Source organism: Balaenoptera acutorostrata, chromosome 20 (assembly GCF_949987535.1).
Source record: "Balaenoptera acutorostrata chromosome 20, mBalAcu1.1, whole genome shotgun sequence".
Taxonomy (NCBI): Eukaryota; Metazoa; Chordata; class Mammalia; order Artiodactyla; family Balaenopteridae; genus Balaenoptera; species Balaenoptera acutorostrata.
The window spans coordinates 62,052,872-62,071,659 of record NC_080083.1 but is presented as its reverse complement, the minus strand read 5'-3'; the positions used below and the strand labels follow the sequence as shown (position 1 = coordinate 62,071,659).

At 46.0% G+C, this 18,788-nt stretch overlaps 1 protein-coding gene and 1 long non-coding RNA gene across 5 annotated transcripts in view; one reads left to right on the top strand and one right to left on the bottom strand.

Moving 5' to 3' along the window:
- FAM20A (FAM20A golgi associated secretory pathway pseudokinase) overlaps positions 1 to 4,106 on the bottom strand; it is a 46,135-nt gene extending 42,029 nt beyond the window's left edge. For 2 of the 4 annotated variants that reach the window (XR_009006319.1, XR_009006318.1), the window contains exon 1: positions 3,216 to 4,104. Coding sequence is in view for 1 of the 4 variants with exons in the window: in XM_057536158.1 (XP_057392141.1) it covers positions 3,216 to 3,571 (356 nt within the window). In the remaining 3 variants the exon portion in view is untranslated. Of the gene's footprint in view, positions 1 to 3,215 lie in introns of all 4 variants that reach the window. The other 2 variants (XR_009006317.1, XM_057536158.1) reach the window with 2 other exon arrangements.
- The window catches only part of LOC103010405 (uncharacterized), a 42,705-nt gene continuing 26,633 nt past the window's right edge, over positions 2,717 to 18,788 (top strand). The window contains exon 1 of the long non-coding RNA XR_009006320.1: positions 2,717 to 2,948. This is a non-coding gene — a long non-coding RNA (uncharacterized LOC103010405). The remainder of the gene's footprint in view (positions 2,949 to 18,788) is intronic.

Below are 18,788 nucleotides of genomic sequence, written 5' to 3'. Positions count from 1 at the left end.
TTGCAAAGCTGTCTCTTTGCTGTGATTTTCAGAGGGAGACTCAGGGCCAGCCTTTCTTCAGCGAAGGCAAGCGGTGGAGGTGTGAAGGCGGAAGACAGGGGCATCCGATGGAGGGAAAGACACAGGTATGCACACGTTTGAGAAATGCTGACTCGGTAAGTGCAGGAAAATATAACCTTCTTGATACCTGAGGATGAGGTCAAGAAAGAAAAGCAGAGAGTGGAAAACTTGCATGTGTGCTGTAGCTGCCGGAGTTCTTACACCAGGCAGGCATGACCCTGTCTGACCTTGACTGTCAGACCAGAGGGTTACAGAGGAACCGACCAAAGATATGAGGGCAAACGGCCAAGCCAAGGTGACCGGCTTTGACATGTCAAAGGACAGATGCTGTCTGGCTCAGGGCAGCTGCTGGGCGGGGAAGGAACCCAGAGCTCAGCCTCTAAGATGTAAGGGCAGCACCAGCATGAACCTGGGCTCCAGGTAAGCGCCGCCCTCCACCACTGCTTTGAAAGGAAAAGGCTTCGTCTGGCTTGTTGGCTTAAGGTCTGAAATAGTGACGACCCCACTTCCTGGGCTCCCTGTGTGCCCTCCTCTTCGCCAGTCAAGAGAGGCGCCAAACGTGTTGGACCGCTCGCGGTGATCAGCGGCCAATGGCCCGACAGAGATATTTTCCCCGATTGCATTTTTAACTTGGCTTGCTGCCCCACTCAGTTACATTGCGAGGGGGAAAAGAGAGGAAGGGAGGGAAGAGCAGCTCGTCGAGGAGGTCTGCAGAAAGCTTCGTGACAGCAGAAGGACAGCACACCCTACCCATCGTGTCAACTACATGTTGATGTCCCGCGGACAAATACCAATCAAGAACCTGAAACATTCAAAACAGTGTATAAGCTCCATCTGCCACTGAAATCAAAAAGAGACGTGCTGCGGAGGAAAAGGCAGGCCGTGTCCTAACTCCTATCCGTGACGAGCTCAAGTTATAGAAAGATACGTTCTGACTTCATACCAGTACTTATTAGTGTGGTGGTTTAAAATAAAAAAATCACTCACTCAGACTAATGGGCTCCTCTGGGCCACTGGGGAGGAAATGCTGATTTGGTTAGTTTATTACCTGCACGGCTCCCGGGGAGGCAGATTGGTTTACTGCTACAATTATTCTGGATAGCAGTTAATGAGGCTAAGTAATTACTGGTAGGGTGGCATCCACATATGTCTAAGAAAGCCCTGGCTTTTCAATACTGGCTGGCTTGTGGCTACAAACAAGGGGGGCTTGTCTGTGCAAGAGGGAAACAATTGGCAAGGTCCCTCCCTGTTCTTTTTTGCTTTGCTGCTCGTTCTAATTGTCTGCACTGAAATCTGGAGCGTTGGTTGGCCCCGCACATCGTAGCAGGTACTTTTTAATGTGTCCTCACATCGTCAGGGCACTGTCTCACTTAAGGTAATGAGTGACTATCTCTCACAATAGAACTTGGAGTGCAATTCCAACGCACCCCGGCTAATGAGTCTCCCACATTCTATTTTTAGCCCTGGTATATACACGTATTAAAATCCTTGCCTTGACATTTACAATGCAGTTTGGGTGAAGGTTCTCTGCCTCTGGGGTCCGGTTTCAACACTTGTAAGTGTAGCTCCCCTCCTGTTACAGCCCACAAACCTCACTTGAGATCTCAAGTATTAAAAGGCAGTGATGAATAGGTATCACAACTGTCACGTTCAACCAACCACACAAAACTACTCTGTTAGCGCCGAATACAGCAAGGTCACCAGTCCCCATCAAACCTCTGTTAAATGCCCAAGATCATTCCTGGTCAGTAAATGTGTTTTCCTGACCTATAATGGCACAGAACTCAAGCTCAAAATTGTTTGTAGGACAGATTGGTGAGAAAGACTTTTGCTTTTCTGCCAAAATATTCCCTTCGACTCTCCTTAAGGACAAAAGTAATATAGGGAAGTTTAAGGCCACAGAAATGTGAGTAAGCGAATATTGATCGACATTGACAAAAGCAAGCAACTTCTCCCACGGTCCCCCCTCAAATCCTCAATGGACGTGGAGATAATTTTCCAAGGGCAAAATTTCCTAGCTCACTGATCTGCACGTTATTGATGAAATAAAGGTAATATCGAAAATGACAGTGTCTGAGAAGCAATCTCAAACTGCCTTTTTATTGCGTCCAATTAGCAAGAGAATCCAGAACCACTTTCTTTTTAATATAAAATCATCAGCCAGTTGCAACTGAAACGCACCACAGTGACTTCAGCCAGTAACTCTCAATTTTTTTTCTTTTTTGCTTTCTGAAGGCCCCCTCCACCCCTGGTCAGTCTCAGCGCTACAGAATAACGAGCAAACAGTTAAACTGGGCTAGCGCCGAACTTCCATAGAGATTTATGTCTACCCATCTTCCAGAGGGACTATAAAACCAGTGAAGACATCTCACTTGGAAATCTCTTGTATTAAGAAAAGTGATGGGTGCGGTCCAAAAGTGGAGTGAATGATCTGTAGACCAGTGTGTACTTCAAAACAGAGTCCTAACTCCTATGAAGGCCTTCTGTCATCAGCTGAGGATCTCAGAACTGACCATTCCAGCTTCTCCAAAGGACCCTCCCACCCTGTTCTTTCACACACACAAAAATCCTTCTTAATATTAGCCTAAATACGTTTGGCATTTTTTTCTCTCTATATTTTGCCTTGGATTTTAAAAAATTCCCAGGTAGATTTTTATCTCCCCCGTGCCCAAATCCCCACGATAATAAAACTGCCTGCAGGTTGTAACACTCACGGGACAAGCCACGTTGTAAATAGCACAGCGTGGCGACCATGTCAGGAAACTGACCACTGACTTTCTGCCCGGCTGACCTCTCGTGATCTCTGACCCCGGGCAGAGGAATAAGCAAAGGGGAAGAGCCGGGTTGCGGGTGTAGCCTCGGTTCGTGGAAGGCGCCCAGGTCTAGAGGTAGGTGCCGGATTCGAAGCAGCTCTCTCTCGAGTTGCTCTGTTGGGGAACCTCATTCTGGAAAACCGAAGTCCGGCAGCGGCTTTCCACATCAGGACCGGGAGAAAGAGGGGGGAGATGGCCCGGGGAACAGAAGGGGCTCAGGATGGACCCCCAGGGGCTCGCGGGGAGAGGAGCTGGGAGCACCTCCTGCTGGCGCTGCTGCCCAGAAACTCTTCCTCGCGCGGAGGTCGGCTCGGGGCCGGGCGCCGGGGCGCGGGGTCTCACCTGTTCCAGCGGGCCACCTTCCTCCGGTAATAGCGCAGCGCCTCGGGGCCGGCCAGGAGCGAGTCCTCGGGCCCCAGCAGCGGCGGCTCCTCCGGCTCGTTGTACAGCGGGTGCGCGAAGAGGGCCCGCAGCTTGGAGCCGGGGCCGCTGCCGTCCGGCTCGGCCGGGGGAACGTGGCGCGCGGCCGGCCGGGGGGCCGAGGGGGCGGCGCGGCGGGCGCACGGGCAGCCGGGCGGGCGCTCCCGGGGCCGCAGGCGGCGCCGCACCCGGGGCCCGAGGTGGAAGTAGAGGTCGGCGGCCAGCAGCGCGCCCAGCAGCAGCAGGGTCAGCAGGCGGTCCCGGCGCAGCCCCGGCATGGCCCCGCCGCGGGGGGGTGGGGGGGGGCGAGGCGCCGGAGCCCCGGGACGGGCCGGGGTCCGCGGGGCCGGGGCGCTCCCCGCGCGGAGAGGCCCCTCCGAGGGCGGTGGCCCTTGAACTCGGGGCCGGGGCGCCGGACGCGCGGGGGCTGGCGGCGTGGAAGGGCGTCCCCTCTCCGCGCGGAGCGGTCCCCGGGGGCCGCTGTCTCCCGGGCCCCTGTTTCTCGCACCTTCTCTGCCCCGCGCCCGGCCGCCCGGGAGTCCGCGGCAGGTGGAGGCTCGGGGCGCGGGGACGGGCGGCGCTTGCCTCTCGCCTCTCGGAGGAGGGGGAGGGCGGCTGCGGAGCCCGGGGCGTCTCTCCGGAGGATGCGGTCGCTCGGGCTCCTCCTGCGGGCGGCGGGGACGCCCGTGTCCCCGGCTCCGCGGGCCGAGCTGGTGTGCGCGCCCGGCCCCCGGAGGAGGGTGACGCCGGGTCGCCCCCGCCCACTCCCGCTGGCACCTGCCTCCGGCGCCGCCCGCCCGCCCGCCAACTCCGAGCCCTCTTCCGGCCCTGCCGGTCCACCTGGTCACCCGCCCCGCCGCGCGCGCGCCCTCCGCCCTCGCCCGGGACCCCCGCTGGCCCTGCCCGGGGCTCAGGCCGGGCGCTCGGTGCGGGGAAGGGGGGCTTCCTCGGTGTGTGCACGAGACCTTCGATTTTCATGTTGATTTCCTAGAAACAAGACAGCTCCCGGGAAGCCTGTCTCCTGTAAGATTTGCCAGGTGTGTGTGTGTGTGTGTGTGTGTGTGTGTGCGCGCGCGCGCGTGTGTGGTCTTTTCTCTCTTTGCATCTTCCCGCAGAGCGCCCACTTGATCCATAAGGACTACATGTCGTGTGCATGTGCTTGGCACGTAGTAGGCGCTCGGGAAACAGCCGCTTAGCCAAGGAAAAAGTTTGACCTTTAAAAAGAAGGCACCGGTTCCACCTAGCATCTTGGCGACTTCCTGTTTGGAGGGAGTTTGGTGCCAACTGCGCCTGCACTCTACCGAGAGGAAATCTGTCTCGCAGCGAACGAGGGGGGCGTCCACCCCCGGCCCCATGACCCCACTCCGAACTTTTGCGGTGAGCTGGGTGTGAAGGCGGGTCCGCCCACATGAATCAGGCTTTCTCCCGATATCCTGTGAGGTCACTTCTACTTCCCCACTCCATTTTCCCGTTGAGGAAGAGGGAGAGCCAGTTGCCTGGCCCTGAACTCCGGGCTCCTCTGTTTAATGACCTGGTGGGATGGCGAAGTGCTCACCGAAACCCCCCGCCTGCTGGATGTGGAGCGAAAGACATCTTCAGCCTGAGCCGCCCGCCCAGGCAGCAGCGGTTCCCTCCCGCGTCTGGGGACCCCGTTCTTTAACCCCGTCCTTCTCTGCTGGAGTCAAGAACCCTCAGACACACTTGGACTTGTGGGTTCTGACCAGAGTTCTTGCTCCTGTGGTTCGGCGGGAGATCCTTGTGGCCTTTGCCATGCCCATCATTTGTAAGGGAACATGGTAATAGAACCTACCCCACAGGGTTATTGTGTGGCTTGAGCCGCTTAAAGCCTATAACTTGCTTTGAACAGCACGTGGTAAGTGTGAAAGATGTGTTTGCCAGAAATATGATTACTTCCTGGTTCCTGTCGTACACCGGGATAGGTTCGAGATGGCGAGTGGGACAAAAATAGAAAAGTACTGAAAAGGAAGATGCCAAAAAGGGACCATCGTCAGCAACACAACGTAGTGGCCTAAAATGCCTAGTCCGAGTGAGCAGGTCCGAGATGATACTATTGCCAGCTGCTCCGCTCAGCTGGGTGTGCTGGCAGGATTTTTTAGGAGGTTTTTTGAACCACCTTCTTCTTTTTCTCTGCAATTAATTTCGAACTGGTCTCCAGTTTCTAAGACACTTTGCAGCTTCGGATGTGTCTAATTAGGCATCCATGCCAGAGGGTGAAGAAGTCAGGCGTGGGTCGGCGTTGCATCTGTAATAACTAGACTGCGTTTCTGGGCTGGCAGAGGACGTGGGCATGACGCCACCACACGTCTTATGACTTCACTTCTCGCGCACCCATGGGGTCCTGCTCGCTCAGTAGTCTTTTGTGTGAGCTCAATTCAGGAAGCAGTATTCCTGACTCAAGTAGGGACTATCTCAACGTGTTCTCCCTGCCCTACAAAGGTCAAGGGCAAAACCGCGTGTGGAAGTCAGATATGAAGTGTGAATAAGGTTGGGGTGGGAGAGTGGAAACCCTACAGGCAGAGTTGACCAGGCAGAGGTCACTGTCCTCAGGGTTTGTCTAAATCTCTCCTTCTCTCTCCCAGAAATGAGCCTTTCCCTTCTGCCCCTGCTCTGACTCTCCACGTTTTGGGCCCTGGCTTCCTTACCAGCCTCATCTGTGTCCCTCATGTTGAGTTTAGTGGTTTATTTGCTTTATGGTTTGAATTTTGTAGCCCCCCCCCCAAATTTATATGTTTAAATCCTAGCTCTTAATACCTCAGAAGGGGACCTTATTTGGAAGTAGGGCCGTTGCAGATGCTATTAGTTAAGATGAGGTCATACTGGAGTAGAGTGTATGACTGGTGTCCTTATAAAAAGGGGGACTTTGGACACAGAGGCGTATGCACATAAGGAGAATTCCACGTGAGGGTGAAGTCAGAGATCAGGGTGTTGCTTCCACAAGCCAGGGAAGGCCAAGGATGGCTAGCAAACCTCCAGCAGTTAGGTAAGAGGCATGGAGCAGATTCGCCTTCATAGCCCTCAGGGGAGACCAACCCTGCCAACTCCTTGATCTTAGACTCTGGCCTCCAGAACTGTGAGACAATATACTTCTGTTGTCTCAGCTACCCAGCTTGTGGCCCTTAGTTACAGCAGCCCTTGCAATCGAATCCAGTGCACGTCTGCCTTCCTCGCTGGAGCATGACCTCCTAAAGTGTAGAAGGAGACTGTTACCTAAGGACTGGGGGCTCTGAGGACAGGGTTATTGGCTTGGGAAATGCTTGAGAAGTTTTTGCAGAAGGAATGAAGGGAAATCATTGGAGGCAGGGATCTCAGGCTATACCTCTGCAGCTGTAGCCTCTCACACAGAGCCTGGTATCCCGGAGGGGCTGAACTATTGGTTACAATAAAATAACAACTTGGGACCCTGTAGGAGATGAAGAAGAAATACAAGACATGGTTCCTCCCTTCAAGCATCTCTTCTGGTTATTAGAGAAGCCAGATCTGTCTGTATCCAGGAGACAATTAAGACAGAGGACCCTGGGCAGATGAGAGAATCTGAGCCACGGCAGGTATTAGGAGGAGCAAACGCAAAGGGCACTTGTGTTTCCTTTCAGTCTAGCTAAATATCAAGCCCTCTATTTCCAGGAATTAAATCATGAAAACAACAGTCAGCATTTAAACACAAGAGCTCTTCAATCTGTGAAGGTTGCACTCTTATTTCTATTGTGCACATGTTCATATGTTCCTTAAAACACGACTAGTTGTTTCTTGTTTGTGTGGTTGGTTTTCTACACTAGGCGCTAACTCCACGAGTACGGGGCCGACCTGCTCCCCCTCCTTTTCCTGCTTTCATAGGAACTCTTACATCGAAGGCATGGAGCTGAAATTAACAAACACCTGTGGACTAAATGATGCTTGTATATGTGGGTCTGTGTGTCCTCAGGTATCCAGGAGGTGGTTTGAAAAGAGTATTAAAAAAATCTGGACTTCTGGGACTTCCCTGGCAGTCCAGTGGGTAAGATTCCACGCTTCCACTGCAGAGGGCATGGGTTGGATCCCTGGTCAGGGAACTAAGATCCCGTATGCCGTGCGGCGTGGCCAAAATAAAAATTAAAATTAAAATTAAAAAATCGGGACTTTTAAGATCTGACCCCAGAATATGTTAAATATTATATTTAGTTAGACTATCTAAACCTTAGGAATCTTGATGGACCTATTGAAAGAGCAATAGGTAAGAGACATATAATGAAATAGCTATGCTAACTGCAGACATCTGTGTCCCTAAGAGATTTTGTTACTGTATAGATGTGTATGAGGACAAGGTTACCTTTACCTGCTGTCTCAGTAACCAGTGAGAGAGGAGGGAAGCAATTAGACTACTGTCAATGGCAGATCCAGAATGGAGCGGGATTCAGAAAACTGATACTGATTTGGTGTTGGACTCACTCTTATCTTATTCTGAGCTAGAAAGTCCAGAATTTTCTATTCATGACCAAAACATAATGCCTCAACACAGGCCAGAGATTTCTCAAAGTGCAGCCTGTGGATCTGAATTACCTGGGGTGTTTGTAAAAAGGTAAATTCCAGGGTCACTCCCTAGATCTAGTGAATCGGGGTCTTTGGAAGTGGGACCAGGAATGTGCAGTTTCAATAAGCTGATTCTTACCAGCTCATACGGTTCTGCACACACTGAGGTCCAATTCTGATACACGCTGAAGTTTGGGAATCATTGGTTGAGAGGATAGTGCTAATGAGAACAGAGTTATAGATTTGATTCCAAACGGTCCAGCTGGGATGCATTGCCCAGGGCTGGTGTTCTGACTTGTGTCGTAAAGTTGAGAGAGAGAGAGAGAGAGAGAGAGAGAGAGAGAGAGAGAGAGAGAGAAAGAGTGAGTAGGGGTATAAGTTAGTTTGGTCCAGCGCAATCCATCACCACTAATAGGGAACACAAACAAATAAACAAGCAACCCCAGTGCTTGCTTTTTACAAGTGTGATCTTGCTATAAAAAGTCACGGCTTTGCTGAATTACCTTCCCTGGGCCTCGGTTTCCCCATCTGAAACACAAAGCACAGATATGAGTCATCTCTGAGGTCCTTCTCAGTTCTAAAAAATGATAATTGTACAGTTTTTTCTTGTACTAGCATACAATAATCCAGCTCTTTTTGCACAACTTTATTTCCAGTGTAAAGTAAATAATTGAGGCAACGTAAGAGCACTGAGCTGGGAGTCAGGAAGCAGGAACCTCGATCCTGGCTCAGGCAATAACCAGCTCGGTGACACGGGGGCAAATTATCTGATGCCTCTGGGCTTCATTTTCCTCATATGTAAAATGAGTTCTTTAAGTTAGACAATTCCAAAATCCCCTCTTAGAATTATTATCCTTCATGAATGATGATGAAATACGAATAAAAAAAACTAAGAGAATTCATTGCCAGCAGGCTTGCTCTAATAGAAATGCTAAATCAGTTTTTCAGATGGAAGACAAATTCTACCAAAGGGAAACCTGGAACGTTGGGAGTGAAGGAAGAGCAACAGAAATGCTAAATATCTGGGAAAATATAATAGATTCTTTTTCTCCTCATAAATTAAAAAAAATATATATGATAGTTGAAAGCATGTCTGATGGAGTTACAACATCTACAGACTTAATGACCACTAAACATAAAAGGAGAAGGGTAAAGTAACCTATAAAGCTGGTAAGGGTTCTATACTCCCCTTGAAGTGGTAATATTAATGCTGAGTAGAGTGAGAAATGTTACATTCATAGATTGTAACCCCTAAAGTGACCACAAAAAAACCTCAGTTCACCAAGAAGGCATAATAATCCTTAATGTGAATATTTTAACAAGATGTATGTTAACATGTATGTTTTTAACAACATGAAGTAAAACTAATAAAGCCAAAGGAAGGAATGGACAAATCCAACAATTATAGCTAGAAACCAATTTTTTTCTTCTCTGCAAGACAAGGATATAGTAGAACTGAACAGTGCTTCAGCCAACTGGATCTAATTGACATTTACAGTATCCGCCACTCAACAGCAACATAATGCATATTATTTTTAAGCGTACATGACATACGCCAAGATAGACTATATCCTGGGTTATAAAACAAACCTTAAAAAATTTAAAAGAATCCAAATCATACAAATTATGTTCTCTGATCATAATAGAATTATACTAGAAATCTATTACAGAAAGATCCCTGTAAATTTCCAAGAATTTGGAAAGATAAACGCAAACTTACCGTTAGACCCAGTAATCCCACAGCTAGGTATTTACCCAGATGAATCGAAGACTTCTGTGTGCACAAAAACCTGTCTGTGAAGGTTTAGAGCAGCTTTATTAATAATTGCCAAAGTTCGGAAGGAATGCAAATGTCCTTCGATGGGCAAAATAGATGTAAAGTGTTGTACATTCATACAATGGAATACTACTTAGCAATAATAAGGAACAAAGTATTGATGCACGCTACGGCCCGGATGCATCTCAAAGGCATAGTGCCGAAAGGAAGCAGCCATATTAGTATGATATCCTGGAATTGGAAAAACTATGGTGACAGGGAATGGACCAGTGGCTACCAGGCATCGGGGCAGCGACAAACGTGTGATTACAAAGGAGGAACCTGTCAGAGTTGTTTTGGGTGACGGACCTGCTCTGAATTCTCATTGTGGTGGTGGTCACACCAGTGCGTACATGCCTTAAAACTCTCAGAGCTGCACCTTTTTCAAAAAGGTGAATTTTATTGGTCATAGTATTCTCTTATCTATACATTAAAAACAAAAGAAAATAAAAAACAAAAGATGCATACATCTATCCCAAAGAACTTTCCCTGCAGCCTGCCTTATAATAGCAAAGAAGTGCAAAAAATCGAAATGTCTATCCGTAGGAGAATAAGTAAATAAATTGTGGTATGGCTGTACAATGGGAAACAGCAGTTAAAATGAAGGAACTGTATTTTCTGAACAGAGATACATCTTCAAGTAGAGAAAGGATGAGAATATTTATATATGATATATAGGTGTGTGTGTGAGCGTGTGTGTATAGTAGTAGGATGCTATTTAATAAACTTCAAAACTGGCAAAGCAATTCTCAATATTATTTATGGATAAATACAGATTTAGTGAAATTATAAAAACCTGTATGAGAAGGATGATTACCAAATTCAGCATAGTGGATATATATGGGATTGAAGTGAGACCAGTGGGATGGTGGAAGATTATACACGGGTCTTCAATAATGTTGGTTATGATTTATTTCTTAGAAAAAGAGATCTGAAGTGTATATCACAAAATGTTTAAATCTGACAAAGTTGGGTGGTGAGTATATGGATGTTAGTCATATTATTCTCTATGCTTGTTTGTATACTTACAGTATTTCCTTAAAAACTTGATTTTCCTTGTGGCTCATATCCTGGGGTATTCAATCTTCTTAAAGAGACAGTTGAGCTAAAGAGTTGGGCTTTGATATTCAGATTAAGCAGGTTAATAAAAATCCACAGTCAAGAAACTTGAACCATTTCTTTAAAAAGGAGATACATGAGAGGGCAAAGAATACGTGTGAGAGCCATCTTGACTTAAATCAGCTGCATAATATTAAATTCTATTTTGAATTGGAAGAAATCCATAAACTTACGTGTAGCTGCTTCCAAATCATGTAATTCTTCTAAGCAGCACACTTGTGCATGTTATGTGAGTTTTATAATCTCACCGAACAACAAAAGATGTGTTTTCCCTGGTTCACTTTTTGCTACTTTGATAGCATAGCTGTTTTCAGAAGGTGGGAGGTTGGGATTTTGGGGGTCTTTAGAAAGCCAGGTCTTTAAGCATTTTTCACTGTTCCTAACCCATTATGCGAATTCATAGCTAGTGGGTGAGACAAACATTAGACAAATGTAACACAAACAAATATCTTGTTCCGGCTCAAAGTTCAGCCACAGGACATCAACACAGCTGAAAAAATGAGTCCAAAAGGCTTTGAAAATTAACCTGCCTTCAGTCAATGTCTTTTGACGGGGTGGTGAAGTGAAAATTACCTTACCGGGGTTTTTGATGATTAGTGTACCTTTTTAAACATCTGGGTAATTAAAGAATCTTTCCTCCCTGAAAGGATTTCAAATATTTGTAACACAATATTATCATATTTTGGCCCCATCAGACAGAGAATTATACAATTCTCAGTTGTGATAAGTACAATTCCATCATCTTAACTCTTCATGGTTTTTGGTTTTTAAACATTTTTTAAAATTAATTAATTAATTAATTTTTTGGCCATGCCCCGTGGCATGTGGGATCTTAGTTCCCCGACCAGGGATCCCACCCACGCCCCCTGCAGCGGAAGGGTGGAATCTTTTTTTTTTTTTTTTTAATTTTATTTATTTATTTATTTATTTATTTATTTATTTATTTATTTATTTATGGCTGTGTTGGGTCTTCGTTTCTGTGTGAGGGCTTTTTTCTCTAGTTGTGGCGAGCGGGGGCCGCTCTTCATCGCGGTGCGCGGGCCTCTCACTATCGTGGCCTCTCTTGTTGCGGAGCACAGGCTCCAGACGCGCAGGCTCAGTAATTGTGGCTCACGGGCCTAGTTGCTCTGCGGCATGTGGGATCTTCCCAGACCAGGGCTCGAACCCGTGTCCCCTGCATTGGCAGTCAGATTCTCAACCACTGCACCACCAGGGAAGCCCGGAAGGGTGGAATCTTAACCACTGGACCACCAGGGAAGTCCCAGTTTTTTGTTTTTAATTGGGAAGGAAGGATGAAAGGTGTGAAAGATGACTAATCATTTTGGAAGGAGGTAGATAACTGTAGCCCATCCCTGGGCTGAACTAATCATGTCCTCTTCTCTCTGGGTTAGACTAAGTCCCACGTTTCAAAATCTCCAACCGTGTTCACCCCATAGTTGGGAAAAGGCACTTGGACCCTATATTGGTCTCTGTATTCTCCTTTTGTTCTCCCCAAGAGGTATGGTGACCAGATCTCATGAACTAAACATCTGAACTTAGGATCCAGCCCATGGTTTCACATGTGCTCTAACAACGTCCCACCCCCCGAAATACAGGAAGTAGAGCTGCTGTGACCAAGCACATATGCTGGGCCCTCATTTCCTTTCGGTGTTCGAGATGCAGCCTTAGAGAGATGAGGGCTGGAGCCTGCGGTTACAGGTCTAGATAAGGCACTTCCAAAGTCGGTTGCTCAGCTCTGCTAATGAAGATTCTGACTAGTACCAGCTAGAGAGAGTTTGCAACAGCACGTTGCTGTCATGATGGATATATGCTTAATTATAGAAGTAATCCATGAACGTCTTCTCTGTGGATAGTATTTGGACAATATATAAGATTTTAGAGTAATAAATGGACGACCCCCTTCCACCTCCCTCTCCTTAACCTCAGTCCCTTCCCGGGGGACAGTATTATTGGTTGGATATAACTCCTTCCAATACAGCATACACTCACATAGTCTTTCCTCCACCTTCCTAGTAATCAAGGAAAGGCAAATGAAAGCAATCGACAAGGGATACTTTCTTTCTTATCCTATTGTCATTGCTAAAAATGAATGAAAATATCCAGAATTGGTTATAGCTTGGGGAAGGCATTGTACGGTCACGTCAGTGCATTGAGGCTTGATTATCAGCCAGACTCAGTTAGGAGACTGAAAGCACATTGGTTATTTGAATGAGAAAGATTTAATCCAAAGGACTGTTAGCTAGTAAAAATGATAGGACACCTTTCAAGGATCCAGAAGTAGCATGTGCAGAAAAGAAGCTCTTGCATCTAGGCTGAGGAAAAGTAGACAGTGAAGGAATGAAGGTTGAGGAGGGGTCTCCCATCCCCTACGCAAGGCTGAGACTTAGATCTCCTTGAAGGTCATGTGTCCACTACTGGAAAACCCAGCCACGGGTAGTGGAGAAACTGTGCACACAGCACGCCGTGTGGATCTGTAGACATGTCCATGGAAGGTGAGACAGATGTCTGAGGCCATGGCCAGAGTGGCAGTGGAAACAGCTACAGTGTGGAGGTGTTCACGTGGCTGGGCCTGGGGTTGGAGCTGGTCTGCGAGGGCGGCCTCTCTGCTGCCTAAAAAAAGAGGCGCTGGGACCCAGAAGGAAGTGTCTTCCTGCCACTGCTGCCTTGCGGTTTTTCTACGGCAGCTTCTGTTGACAAAGCCCCACATTGTGTCAGCTGGTGGAGGAGAAATGTTTACAGGGTCCAGCTCTGGTTTCACAAAGCAGGGGAAAGAAGGGTAGATTTGGAACTGAGACAAGAAGTTGATAACTGGCACAGACTTTGACCTCTAAATTCCATTTTTAAAAATTTAAGGAAATCATCACATGTGTACATAAGTAGTTAGATAAAGAATGGTTATTGCAGTATAGAAAAAAAAAATGGAAATAAGGTCAATGTTCCAAAGTTGAGAACTGTTTAGGCAAAATCTGTAAGATGAAGCTCTGTGTATTTATTATCACGAACATGTGTCTAGATTATTAGGTAAAAAGATGTATTAACAGCAACTTTTACATTATAACCCATTAAAAATATACTTATGCATATATTTCTGTGTATGGGTAGAAAAAGACTTTGAAAGGTTTGGTGTCTTATTCTTCAATTCCTAGGTATAATAGCTAGTTCACAGCTGTTGTTCAATAGTTACTGAACAGATGTATTGTATTAGCTTCCTAGGGCTGCTGTAACAAATGGCCACACACCTGGCACCTTTAGACGACAGAAATGTATTCTCTTGCAATTCTGGACACCAGAAGTCTGAAAGCAAGGGCCATGCTCCCTTGTCTCTTCCAGCTTCTGGAGGCTCCAGGTGTTACCAAAAGTGGGGTGTGTCTGCTCCCTGCACGAGAGGCTAGGTTGGTGGAGAGGAAAGTCTGCTTTATTCCCGAGGCTGGCAACTGCGGGGAGGGCAGGCTCGTGCCCAAAGGCCAGCTCCCTGACTGGCAACCAGGGCGAGAGGTTTTAAAGGGGAGTTTCAGGGGTACGTAGGCAGAAGGAGGGGGCTACGTGTAGAGACAGCACAGCCAGCTTGACACTCATCTTGAAATTGGTCCTGTGGTATCTGATCAGCGTCATCTTGACTGTTTTAAGTACAATAAATCTTCAGTTCCAGGGTAGGTTTGTTCCCATTTTCCTGAGGCCTTGGAATTATGGCAGCTTATGTCGCAGCTACAGTCTGGTCATCATGGAGTTAACTTCCTCCGCCTGGTGGGGTTTCAGTATCTCTAAGGCAGCTCGCAGGACATGGCTCAGAATATTATCTAGAGCCCTTGAGAAGGAACCAAAAGTCCTTGACCCTGTTTCATGACTCAACTGCTATTATTTTGGCCTGTTTGCTTTCCTTTGCTTCTTCATTTCCTCACTTCTCTGATTAAACTTATTCTTTGGCTAAAGTTTTTCTACAGACAAAAGGCAGGTGGAGGACGTGGGGGGAGGGACCATAGGGTCCTGCTCCGGTCACAGGCATTCCTCGGCCCGTGGCAGCATCACTCGAGTCTCTGCTTCTGTCTTCACGTACTTCCTCCTCTCCTTATGAGAACACGAGCCATTGGATTCAGGACCTATTGGATAATCCAGGGTGCTCTCATTTTGAGATCCTTAACGTAATTACATTTGCAAAGAACCTTTTTCCAAATCAGGTCACATTTCCAGGTCTAGTTGACATATCTTTTGGGGGCAGTGGATGAGCACATTTGACCCACTACATGTATGACCAAATACATAGCAACATGTTACAGTGGCTTCCTTGGGTGGTAGGATTTATGGATAATCTGAATTTTCCTTTGTCTTTTTTTGCTTACCAGTATTTTTATGATTTTTATGCAAAGATCTTTGTATTACTTTTGAAATAAAAAGTAAAAAAACAGTTGGCGTATGACAAATGAGGGACCACATTGAGAAATGCCGATCTCATCCTCTTGAAGACATGGTTGAACCCACAGTTCACAGAACCCCAAACAACTGTACCCACTTAGAGAAGGAAACAGGGGGAGGAAATCAGGCAGCTCAGGAGGAGGGGCAAGTTCATCACGCAGAGACCTGTGTTCATGTATGCTCTAGGGCAAACCTAAAGAGCTCCCAGCTCAAAGCTGGACACGGAAGTTGGTAACCAGACGTCCACGCTTAGCCTCCTGGGCATCTGAGTTGAGCAGACTTGTGGTCTGTGCAGCCCTCACCGCCTATAGCAGCAGATCAAGTCTGGAATCTCCCTGCATCTCTTTCTTTCAGTGTAGACCTCCTCCTCCTCCTTTTCCATCTCATTCTCAGGCTATGATTCATTGATTAATTCCTAAGAAGATGTTGCACCATTAAAATAAGAAGGTCCGTGACGTCAAAAGATCCGGGGATAAAAGGCATTTTAAAAGGCTGACATCTTCTTTTATTTAGAGAGGCAATCTTTCCAAAAGGAAAGAAAGGAAAACACGGCAATTAGGGCATAATTATCTTTTAATTTTTTTTAAAGCTATAGTTTTATTTCCAGTCTCTTGTGGAGGTTAATCTTTTTTTTGTTTTAAAGCTTGAAGTTTAAAGCTAACCTAAAACATGGATGAATATAGAGTGCTATACTCAAGATTCTAAATATCTTCTTGGTGATAGATTTTTTTAAATTAGGTTCATTAAAAAATAATAATCACATATTAATCAAAAGAAAAGAAGAGTATTCATTATGATCTTCAAAAATCATTGCTGATTTCAGATTGACACATTAACAATGATGTTAACATGTTAAGGTGTCAGTTAAAATGTTGTGAATGGATAATGATGAACGAATAAATACCTGAAATGTGAGAAAATGCCATGCTTTTTTAACTAGGACAATTTTTGTTGTTGTTGTTAAGAGCCAGATAGTAAATGTTTCAGGCTTTGTGGGCTAGATGGTCCTTGTTGCTATGATTCAACTCTGTCATTGTAGTAGGAAAGCAGCCAGAGACAATATTTAAACAGACAGCACCTCTGTGTTCCAGTAAAACTTTATTTACAAAAACAAGTGGTGGGCCAGATTAGGTCCATGGGTGGTAGTTTGCTGACCCCTGAAAGAAAAAATCAGAAAGTTGCAATAGGATACCAGTAATACAGTACTGGCTCTCTAGAATCTGGGAAAGCAGATTTTTATCTGCTTTGTTGTTTTTCTTTTTCTTTTTTTTCTTTCTTCTTATTTTTGGCTGCGTTGGGTCTTCGTTGCTGTGTGCTGGCTTTCTCTAGTTGTGGTGAGCAGGGGCTACATTTCGTTGCGGTGCGCGGGCTTCTCATTGCAGTGGCTTCTCTTGTTGGAGAGCACCGGCTCTAGGCACGTGGGCTTCAGTAGTTGCAGCACGCGGGCTCAGTAGTTGTGGCCCGTGGGCTCTAGAGCTCAGGCTCAGTAGTTGTGGTGCATGGACTTAGCTGCTCTGCGGCATGTGGGATCTTCCTGGACCAGGGCTCGTACCCGTGTCCCCTGAATTGGCAGGCAGATTCTTAACCACTGTGCCACCAGGGAAGTCCCTGCTGTTTTTTTTGTAAGAAGGAAATGCCAACATATTTGTAGCTATATGTGCTTTTCTTGGAATATTAATCTGGGATCAGTGATGATTGGTATAAAAGGAAGAAAGAGAAAATGAACCTCTGTCTTTGTGAAATAAATTGTTAGATTCTCAGAAACAAGAATCTTTTCAATTAATTCTATTGGCAATGCTTCTGCCCATGATGTTCTGGGAACAGATTTAATACATGCCTTGTAAGTTCACCTTACTATACAGAGCTTTTGCCATATGGAGTTATGTGTTGAATGACTGTGGTTTATGTCATAAGATAGCTGAGTCTGGAAAATAATCAGTAATGACATACACAAAGGGGCTTGAAAGAATTCTTTTACACGTGATTTATTAATTCATCCTCGTTTATTTTTCCTATGTAATATTTGGTTGCAAGATAAAATTTAAGAGGAAAGTAAAACAATAGAAATTGATGATATTTTGGAGAGAGTATTGATGGAATATGGTTATATTCTGGGTTAACAGAGATAAAGAATCAGGGAGAATAGAGACAGACATGGATAACATGTATGGATACCAAGGGAGAAGGGGGGAGGGGTGGGAGGAATTGGGAGATTGGGATTGACACATACACACTATTGATACTATGTATAAAATAGACAACTAATGAGAACCTACTGTATAGCACAGGGAACTCTACTTAATGCACTGTGGTGACCTAAATGGGAAGGAAATCCAAAAGAAAGGGCATATATGTATACGTATGGCTGATTCACTTTGCTGTACAGCAGAAACTGACACACCATTGTAAGCAACTATACTCCAATAAAAATTAATTTTAAAAAAAGAACCAGGGAGGACTGAGCACATTAATTAGAAAGTGAATTGCTTTGAATAAGAATATCAGTATTTGGTAGTTTTGGTTAGTTGAAGAAATCACTAACCTCTTACCTCTTTACTTTAATGCCTTTTAAATGCTTATTTAAGCAAATCGAATAATAGGCATGAACTCGTGTCCTTTGCGTCCGTTGGGTTCTCTGGGATACAGATGCTGCGTACACAAGATTTACTGGGCAGAAGGGGCCATCTGACTGCGATGCAGCTCTGATAGTCTCTACCAGCCCAATGGAGAGCTCTGGAGTCCTGCGTTGGTGGGGATTTTGTACCATGCTTTGCTCTGTCATTGGCAGGGCTGCCTTAGCTAAGAAGTGATCTTGCCAACCGCTGCCTGGCTCAGTTAACTGCCTTAAAAGCTCTGGTATCTCAGGCTTTCATCTTCTGATCCATTCTTCATGCTGTTGCTGAAGCTACTTCTGCAAAATGTAAATCTGTCATGTTGTTCCATAGCTTAAAATCTTACACAATCTACGCTATTAAGGCCTAACTCTTTAGGAAGGCGTCTCTCATGGTCTCATGACTGCTCTCATTTTGGCTTTATCTTTGGCCACTTCCTGCTATGTACCCTGTGTCTCATCCATGTTTTTATACCCATATCCATTGTGAAATATCTAGCGTACCCAGACAGAGATAAGCCTCATTAAGACATAAATCTTAAATTCTGTCTTACCTGTCTGCATAACTCCCCCCCACCCATACCACCTGGGAAGTTCTAGCAAGGTTGAAACTCATGTTCTTCTAATAAAGCTCAAATGGTTTCTTAATCTTTATGAAGATGACAAAAGGCTGGCTCACTTTAGCGGAAAACTGATGAGTTTGGATTTGAACATGGTGCTTTAAGCTGATGGCGTGAAACCCGAGTGGAAACACCTAGGACTTGGGGAGTCTGGGGGTGGGAGAGACATTTGGAGATAAGAATTTTGATGAGGTCAGCATAGATATCACAATATATTCTGTGAGAATGGATGAGGTAGAGTTTTGGAAGAATGCTTCAATGTATTTGGGTGCAAGTAATAGAAATACAGTCAGTAGTTGATTACTTACCTCTAGACCTATTGTTGTTCAAGCATATGGGAAGTTTCAGCATCGGCTTGGAATTTCCTTGATATCAGGGGACAGTCTTGGCTTCTA